This window comes from Pygoscelis adeliae, unplaced genomic scaffold (genome assembly GCF_000699105.1).
Source record: "Pygoscelis adeliae isolate BGI_AS28 unplaced genomic scaffold, ASM69910v1 Scaffold95, whole genome shotgun sequence".
Classification (NCBI taxonomy): Eukaryota; Metazoa; Chordata; class Aves; order Sphenisciformes; family Spheniscidae; genus Pygoscelis; species Pygoscelis adeliae.
The window spans coordinates 1348299-1357638 of record NW_008824869.1 but is presented as its reverse complement, the minus strand read 5'-3'; the positions used below and the strand labels follow the sequence as shown (position 1 = coordinate 1357638).

General features: G+C 35.6%; 1 protein-coding gene across 1 annotated transcript in view; it reads right to left on the bottom strand.

The window, feature by feature from the left end:
* CTDP1 (CTD (carboxy-terminal domain, RNA polymerase II, polypeptide A) phosphatase, subunit 1) overlaps positions 1–9340 on the bottom strand; it is a 125115-nt gene that overhangs the window by 45771 nt on the left and 70004 nt on the right. The window contains 1 exon segment of the mRNA XM_009324475.1: positions 3006–3193. Coding sequence (XP_009322750.1) covers positions 3006–3193 — 188 coding nt within the window.

Here is a 9340-nt window from a genome sequence, read left to right as displayed (position 1 = left end):
CAAACAATTCTTTTATTTTAAAAAATTAGATGAGAAGCAGCTCAGAAAAATACTATCTACACAAAGATCAAGACCATTTAAGAATAAAAACTTGTTTACCTCCGTTACATTTTCTAAATAAAAGTAAGCTGCAAATGTATTTTGTTGTTATGCAGATCATAATCACAAGAGGCTGATCAAATGTGAATAGTATAAACAACTACGTTTTTTTAATTTACTATTTTCTATTTCATCTTTTTACACAGTATGAAACTTACATTCATTGTTTGGTCTATGCAGTACCCTTTTAATATGACATGTGAGATAAAGGCAAGCATTTTAAGTTGCATAAGAAACTAGGATTTTAAAACAACTCTAGGCTGTCTAATTGCAATCTAACTGCATGGTACCTACCAGAAGTCATAAAAGTAAATGGATGTAGGAAGGATGCTGCATTTCTTCTCCCCCTCTCAAAAAGTAGCTATTTGATTTCTCAAAGATTTTTTTTTTCTCCACCCATGAGAATTTTAGAAGTGGCGTCAGAGAAATGATCAAGGTATTCTGTAGGTTTCAAGACTGAAGACTAATGTTAAACAGGAGTGCTACATTTCTATCTTGTAAGTGCTATGGTTCCAAGTGTCAGTAACTACTGGAAAGGTTTAATGGAGCAATGGAGCATTGCTTACCAGGAACCTACAGTCTCTGCAGGGCTCACCTCTGCTGGGAATGAGCTGAGCCAAAACATGAGTACTGGATCATATTTGGACTGCCTTTCTCTTGTTCATCTTTAGTTTTCCGGAAACATTAATAACTAAAATATGGACATCAGGGTGATCATAACAAGTTGTGAAATAATGATTTAAACACCTGGTCCAGGGTGGATTTACATAATGAGTAGTTGGGACTAGTCTTTAGAATACAAAGCCTCTGTTTTCTTAATGTGGCAAGAGGTGATAGTGTTCATGGTAACAAATAACTCGTGACTTCAGGCTATATGACAGAGCAGAAATAATTTAAAATTATTAAATACAACTTCAGCTTCATTATGCTCCTAACACCCCACAGACTCCAATATTCAGAACAAAAACTTCAAATCTTGTTGGGACATACATGCTTGTATAGCACTTAGCTTTTAGAAATGTGGCCCCCAGAAACTGTAGCTACTATTTGTGTTGGAGTGGGCTAAGGTCCTGGAGATTTTAATCCTGCTGTTTAACAACTGTTCCTACATTACCCCTTTGGTACGGTATCTCTTTAGCACATACAACACTGACTAACCACGAAAACATCAATTTAAAACTTCAAACTTAAAATGGAATTAGGATGACAGGCGGAGGCTCCTTTCTATCAAGCAGAATTTCCTGCCTTGCAGACACTGGGTCAGCATCTGAACCAGCACTTTGTGAGTATGTTTTGCAGCACTCCATTTAGGTTCAATCCTGGGTGCAATTTAACAAACTGACAGGGAAACTTTTAAGAGGTAGAAAGGTCAAAAATAGAAAAGTTACTTAAGAAGCCCTCTCAAAGACTTCATTCTAGCAGCAACACTACTAGCTCTACATGGCTTCTGAGTGCAGAAGTATTGCCAAGCTTACTTATGAACTTTCCTATTTGGAGCAAAAGTTAATTGCAAATGTACTTGCTCTATCTTTCTAAACCATACATGGGGAATAGTATTTAGCAATAACCTTAAGCAATGTTCCTTAATACGATTCTTTTTGCCTTTTGTTTTTCAGAATTTGGTGCATTTTCTACACAACAAAACATCACAGTATTAGGATGAATTAACAGTGACATGCCACCACCACGCCTTGCTGCTTCAAATGGTATTCTAAAAATATTCATCACTGGCTTGCCTTTCCTCTTCCAAACTTCATTTAGGAAGGAATTTTTCTTCTAGCTATGTGAGACAGATTGAATTCTTATACTTTTTAGACTGACGTTTTTCTGAAGATGCTCAATGGTGAGACATACTCACGATAAACTAAAAGGCCTGTGCAAACTTCCCATGTAGCTGTTTTTCCAGTAAACTTCTGACACGCAGGAACCTCGCTACCCCAATCAAAATCACCTCGTGAATATTTATATATTGCATTCTGTGGTGTTTTTTGCAATTTCTCTCATACATTCTTTGTGTGCTAGAACAAAGCTCACAAAAGTTAAAATAATGTAAGTTGCTTAAGTGCTACTACTTATATTATCCTCCATTAAGGAAAAACTGTTAGAGCTTAAATTCTTATGAGTGAGAACAGAGCTGGTTATGAGAGCAGAAAGAAACTACAATGCACATCAGAGTCATGTTCGCACTTTTAGCACTTTGTGGTACAGGATGATGACCCCAGCAATTCCAAATTAAAACTGCTACAATCTTCATCTTACATTGTTCTCTCTATATTGTTAGGCTTAAAAACTATTAAGGGGCTGCAAACTAAGAACCATTCCTTCACGTATTTAAAAATATGCACTTATTTTATCAAGTTCTAGTTTACTAGCAAATTGGTTGATAGTCATCATTCAACAGTCAATGGTGGGACACTAAAATCATTTTTGCAGAAGAGACTAGCAAGTTTAAATTTCTTTCTAAGAGACTAAAGCAGAAAACCATCTCAATTACCTCATTTTTATTAATTTCCCATATAAAAAAATCTCAAAAATTCAGGATGAAAAAGACATACCTTTCCAAAACCATGCTTTATTTTACTTAAAGTAACACTGCAGAGAACGTTGTCCTATATCTGATTCAGGATCAAGACTACTTTAAAATAAGTGCAGTTCAGTGGTCTTCAATTCTTTCAAAACAGGCAATATCCTGGTTCTCAACAGACATTTACTATGACCATTTCCTTGAATCAATCCCAAAACATTGCAGAGGTAAGCATGACAATTTCACAGAGTTACAAAAAAAATTACCTACATACAGAGGTTAACAACAACATAAAGATTGCACTGCCAAAAAGCATGCTGAATAGTGCATGAATGTAATGAATCATCATTAATGCTTCTTTTTACATTTGAAAAACTCATACCTGGGTACACTGCCTGTTAAGCTTCTTTCACTTGACGATGATGATGACGACGATGATGATCCAGGTCTCTGATCTGTTTTCATTCCTAGAGTCTCTGTTGCACTAATCTGAGGTTTTTCACCTTCCTCTTCTGGCTTTTTTTTTTCACTATCACTTTCATCACTGCCTTCTCCTAAGATGTCATCCACCTGTCAAAGAGTGGAGAGTCAGTGTATCCACTAACAGACTATTCTATATGAATCTTTCATAATTATTGGATTGCTCTTAAATAATCATTAAGAATATGCTTCAACTTTCCTTGACCTTCTCCTTGAAAATTCAGATTAAACCCCCATGTCTTCAACGTAGTTTCTATAACAGCTCTAGCAATTTTCTGTTAAAATTAAATATATTTAGTCTATGTTTAACTTAAGATAGATATACATATACTCACATACATGACACAGTCACATTTGAAGGTGTTTGCACTTTATTATAACAACATGAACAGCTGTAAACAAGAAACTGTATTATGGAAAAAGTGCTGTCTTATGAAATTAAAGGGGTAGATGTTTTATACTATTGTAACATATAACAACATATACCTTACACTATATATATTTTATACTCTTATATAGAATCACTTGGGCAAGGCATATTAAAATCTCTAGCTAATAAGTGTTCTTATATTTACAAGTATTCCTTGATAGATACATAACTTTAAAGAAGTGTATTCCTAAATAATACTGTATGAAAGGAATGGCATGTACAGAACCCCATTCTAACTGTCTGCTTATGCTAATTAATAAAGGCAAATCTATCAAAATGTTTACACATTTGATTAAATAATTGTTTGGCCTTTGCTTCTGAAAAGTTAGCATGGGATTTGATACTCCTCTAAGAACATGCTAATTTGCTCTGACAGGTCTGGAACTGCTGAAACCATCATTAAAAGCAAATCATACTCATGAGCTACCCCCCGCTCAGGTTACAGTCAAAGACCTATTCCATTTCTTTTTCAGATGTCCTAACAGAGAGAGAAAAGGCATATGACCCAAGATGACGAAGGTGCTCCATTAGGGCAATTTCACCAAGCACATAGGTGACTCCCATCACACTCCTGTTGACTTCAGAAAGATGGAGTATGTGGCATTTGTCTTCAGTCCTCTGCTAAACAGATGGATTTGGGGGATTTATTATCTTTCTACAAGCCGCACTCAGCTACTCCTGTTTGAGGGTAGTAGCAAATAATTTCTCTCCCTTATCTTGTGCTGCTGATAGGATTTTCTCTCCCTGATCTTGTGCTGCACTGAGGATTCTACCAATCTATATTGTTGCAAAAGAGAAATGATGTAGAAGGAATAATAATGGGGGAAAAAAAAAAGGCAAGAAGTACTTTAAAACATCGTAAAATAATAATTTTGAGGAGACTTGCCAGCTTAAGGGAAAGCAAGGACTTTTTTTTTTTTACAAAGTATACTTGTGAAAAACAATTTCTTTAAATATGTAATTGTTTCAGAGTTCTACAACTCAAGCTTTAAAACTGGATTTAAAAATCCAGGCTATGCTATCCTTGGGTAGAATGACTTCTATACAAAATGAAGAGTAACTTGCAAGCTTCTTAGATCTACAATTTAAGCTGTTTTTCCATTGGCCCTTGTCTTGGTACATTTTTACTATCTGAAACATTGCTGTCTAATGCCCAGCTCTTTCATTGTGAAAGCTGTAAAGAAACCATAATTAAAAAAGGAACCACATACCAGCTTACTGCATCTAAACACAGATGACAGTTTCAGGTAGAAGCTTTAGGAATTGCTGCGTCAAATCAAATTACATTAGTCCAAAAATGCTTTTCCCATGACCAGAAGTTGTCATATGTGTGGAAAATAAGAATCATGGAATGCAATCCAGGGTCAGGGAGACTGAAAAGACAGCTAGACATAAGCCAACAGTGAACCTGGTAAAAGTGTGGAAAGTACACCGGGTAGGGATTTTTCGGTGTGTACAGAATACACAGAAAGTCTCAAGTGTTTAAGTATTACAGTTTGGGATGGGATGGCAGGAACACCATGCCTGTATAGCTTTGTTAGAAGATACTCACTGTAGCCAACGTGGCCAGCAATTGACAGTCAAATGGCAGCACAGATCTACAGCTCTAACAACTCCTTTCCAGCAAGTCTTACATTTAAAATTACATTCCTTCATTCCAAAAGCAATGCTTTTCCAGAAAGTTATATGTTTAAAACTATGTTCTCACTACAAAATATGTTAAGGTTTTCAAAGGACAAAGTTAGGTTGATAAACATTCAGTGTTACAGATGTCTCTCTCAAACTGAACTTTTATAGTCTTTCAAAATCTACTTTGCGTGAACAGTTTTGACAGACTAGCAGTCTAGTTATTGCCATGTCTTTTTTTCTTTCACTCTGCACAAAGATGACATTATTCTTTTGAAGTCTGGAATGCCATTTAATATTAGAATTACTAAGTTAGTTCTACACATACATGCCCCGTTTCTGTTGCAGGGCATTTAAAATGCATGTATAAATCATAGAAATATGGCAAGTTTTGAAAATCATTGCATATGAAAACAATTAATGTGGTATGGTCCTTACAAACTAGAAAGGCTCCCAAAACATGGATTCCTGCCAAACTATTGACTAAATTGCAAATTGTGCTGACAAATATAAAGATTACCATCTTCATCTTCCAGAATTCTCAAAAGAAATGGAAAACAAACTATGTTTTCATTGAGGTGAGATTTAAGCCCTTCACTTGAACAAATTAATAGGTAAAAAAAGCACATTAATATTTAAGCAGCAACTCTCTATCTAGACACATCACTAACTTTAAATAAATAAAAAAGCTTAAAGAACAGACAAAACTTTCAATCAGAACAAGACAGATACTGATGTACCAACTACAACTTCTGATTATAACATTAGATTTTATGTGATTAGTATAAGTGGAACACGTAACGCCAGCAGAAAATGCCAGCTAATAGCAAATCTTACTGACAAGATACAGGGAAGGGATGTTTACTGCTTAGATACTACCGTAGCAGCTATCTTTAAAATACTTGAAGACTTTTATAACACAGCAAGAATGATTAACATTGAAAAAGAAAAATGATTCATCCCTTGAAGATGACAAATTGTTCCATTTAGCAAGAGAATGAAAAGTCTGACAATTCTTTTAAACACCCGATTATAAAAGCCAGAAAAAGTCCTCAGCTGACAAAGCTAATTTATTTCTCATTTAGGAGGAACACAGCATACACTCATGCAGACAAAATATAGAGACCAAAGAGCAATGAGATTTTCAGTCTCATATTCTCTGATTATGAGCTGTAAAGTACCTAAAGCTTTGTTAAAAAGAAAGTCAAAACCTTTTGTAGTATTAACAAACGAGGTCAGATGCAAAATTTCTTACTCCAGAAGTTGAGTTTACACATTCAAAATGAATCAAGACTCTGAGAAAACACTAAAAAAGAAACTGTCAGGAGCAACCTCAATTTGTTAGATAATTTACAGGCAATGTTTTGGGACAGCATTATGGATGTGACGGAGACCTATAATGATGCTTTACATTTTTTGGAAGAAGCAATTACCACATTATGCAGTAATGTAAACTAAATATTTAAAAAAAAAAAGGAGCTGTGAATAAACTTTAATTCTTGTTTTTAAACTAGCAAGTATTTAAAAATTCAAGTTTTAATAGAACTGAGAAACTACCTTAGACAGGAACAGGACAACACATGTAACTACCTAAATGATCTCTCCTAAAAGTGGTAGAATGCTCTGAATCAGTTCTTTACTGGAATTACAGAAAATTCTACAAAAATAGATTTGATGGATGGCTGTTAATTTTGTGCTCAAGTTTTGCATGGAAGATACACACATTCCCCCCTTTTAACCCCCCCCCCCCCCCCCCCCCCAAGTCTTTCCCAATAGACCAATTACACTTTTGCTCCACCTGATGTGCTCCACTGGTAAGTTAAGGGAAAAACCAGAAAAAAACAAGTATTTACAAAGAGTTCTTTAGGTTTGTTTCTACTGCCACAAAAATGACTGTTCATTGTTAGCAATGGAAACAATTGAACTGGTATTGACAGTAAGCACAGATAAAAACCAACTGTATTTCAGCATAAAGCCTGTGTCTCCTAAGCATGTATTTGAGAGTGTGTTGAATACATTGCATCTTAGGAAGAACTTGCAGATACTAATATAATCTGCCATCTGAATGTGCCAAAAGGTTTCAATATATATTTTATATTCTCCCCATGGCATATAAATTGATAAAAATAACTCTAAAATGAAAATATGATGTCCAAGTACACCAGTAATTGCAAGTATCCCCAGGTAAAACATGGTATTACCTCAACATACTCTTTACAAATACTTTAAAATGCTGCCATGTTTGGGGCCAGGGACCATGATGCTCTCTTAGTAGTTAACATTGGTTACAATGTTTAACATAAAAGCTAGCAGACCACCAACTCTATCCAATTAGTAGGTAAATTGATGCTCTGCAAACAAATACCAGACTAAAAAAGGCAAATAGATGTTTCACGTGTCAATTCAAGTTTCTCTAGCTTTGTCTGCACTGTACTTTTAGTGTTCTTTCAACTAGTTAAGTCTGATTCAGTATTTCTGGTCAGGATGATATACCTACATCGTAAACACGATCAATACCGATTTCTTTTAATATATATCTCAAACTGTATGTGTACAAGTACTTGAAACATAATAGGCTGGTAGTCTTGGAAAAATTAATCATGAAATGCACACCACACCTTTTTTGAATATACTTAAATACATTGCTGACATCCTGGAATCCCAGTGTGCTCAAAACTGTTCCTAAGAACCAGAACAGTTCAGTGTTTGGGGTTGGTTTTGCTTGACATTTTCTCTTTTTACCAAAACATATTTTGGGACTGATCTCCTATACACTTGCATGACTTATATGAAGATTTATTATTAAAAAAGAAAAGTAAAAAGCTAGTGTTTTGGTCTTACAGGTTACTTCTAAACTACAGGACACAAACTGCTCAAGGCTGTAAATATACTGCATGTATTTTAAAAATTATCAAATAAATGTGCATAAAAAGGCAGAGAACATGCAAGACTGCTTTTTAATTCTATCCTCAATTCTATCCTTCATTTATCCTAATAAAGTATCTTAAACCACATCTGCATTAGAAAGCTGTCCCTGGAACATGGGCACCTTCCAAATGCTGCTAACATCCTAATTGCTTTGCAGTGCATTAGCAATACTGCCAAAAGATGCTCTTCCATGTAATTCATTGTTTCTCCAGCAGAACCAGTGGGCATGCTGTTTGTAGAATATGAAAAGTTTCTCTAGAGGACAGAGAGCTTGCTTTTATAAGCTCCCATAATTCTCCATTTGATCTCTATAATCTCTGCTTCCACTTGCAAATTTCCCTTCTGCTTTGTCCCAAACTATTGCTTCTTAGTAGATCAGTGGAGTTTTTACATATATTTTACATGAAATGTTAGAGGAATCAGCAGACTATTTCAGGAACTTTAACACAGCAGTAAAACAAGAAGCAAAAGAGAGTAGATGGGAAAAGTAACATTAAAAATTACAAATTGAAAAAGCACTTCTGAGTCTGTGAAACTAACAGTGAACGATGGTATTAGATTGCAAACCAAATCGGAGAGAGTGGTGGCTCCATCTTCCTGGAGTTGTGCACTGAACTTTCTAACCTTCCACCAGAGATATGAAAACAAAACTGTTCTGTCAGTGGCAAAATAAATGGAGATAATATTGTAAAAAGTTTACTAACTCCACATTATTAAGTAGTTAGGAGGAATTAATACAGTACTGATAACTCCAAAGAAGGTGCAGTTATCTTACCATAACTCAACTTACAAGAGGTCACCCAACAGTGCTCTACTACAGCGCTGCAGCCCTGGAAGATTTGATGCCAGCCGAAAGGTACATGCAATTTGGAAGCAACGCTTCTGAACGCGCAAACAAGCCATACGCTGTCCCACAGCAATGTGGGTCACTGAGAATATTTCACTGGCAAAGTATCACAGTCAAAGAAGGTAAGAATGAGAACTCTTTTTAAAAGAAGTTATGTTCTTCAAAAGGTTCAGGCAAGGCTGCCTAGTTGCTGACACTGACATGGCATGCAATTGCCTGACAAATTATTATCATAGCACATTCAGGAATGCTTGTCCTCTCTTTCCTCAAGCTCCTCAAATCATTTTGGTGATTTGGTAAAGCAAGGAAAAGTTTATCAGGAGCGGGGCAGGAGGAATGAGGTTTGTGCAACTGGCTTAGAAAGTTTAACCCCTTGACACACAAAAAAAGCACTTTTGCAAAGAAG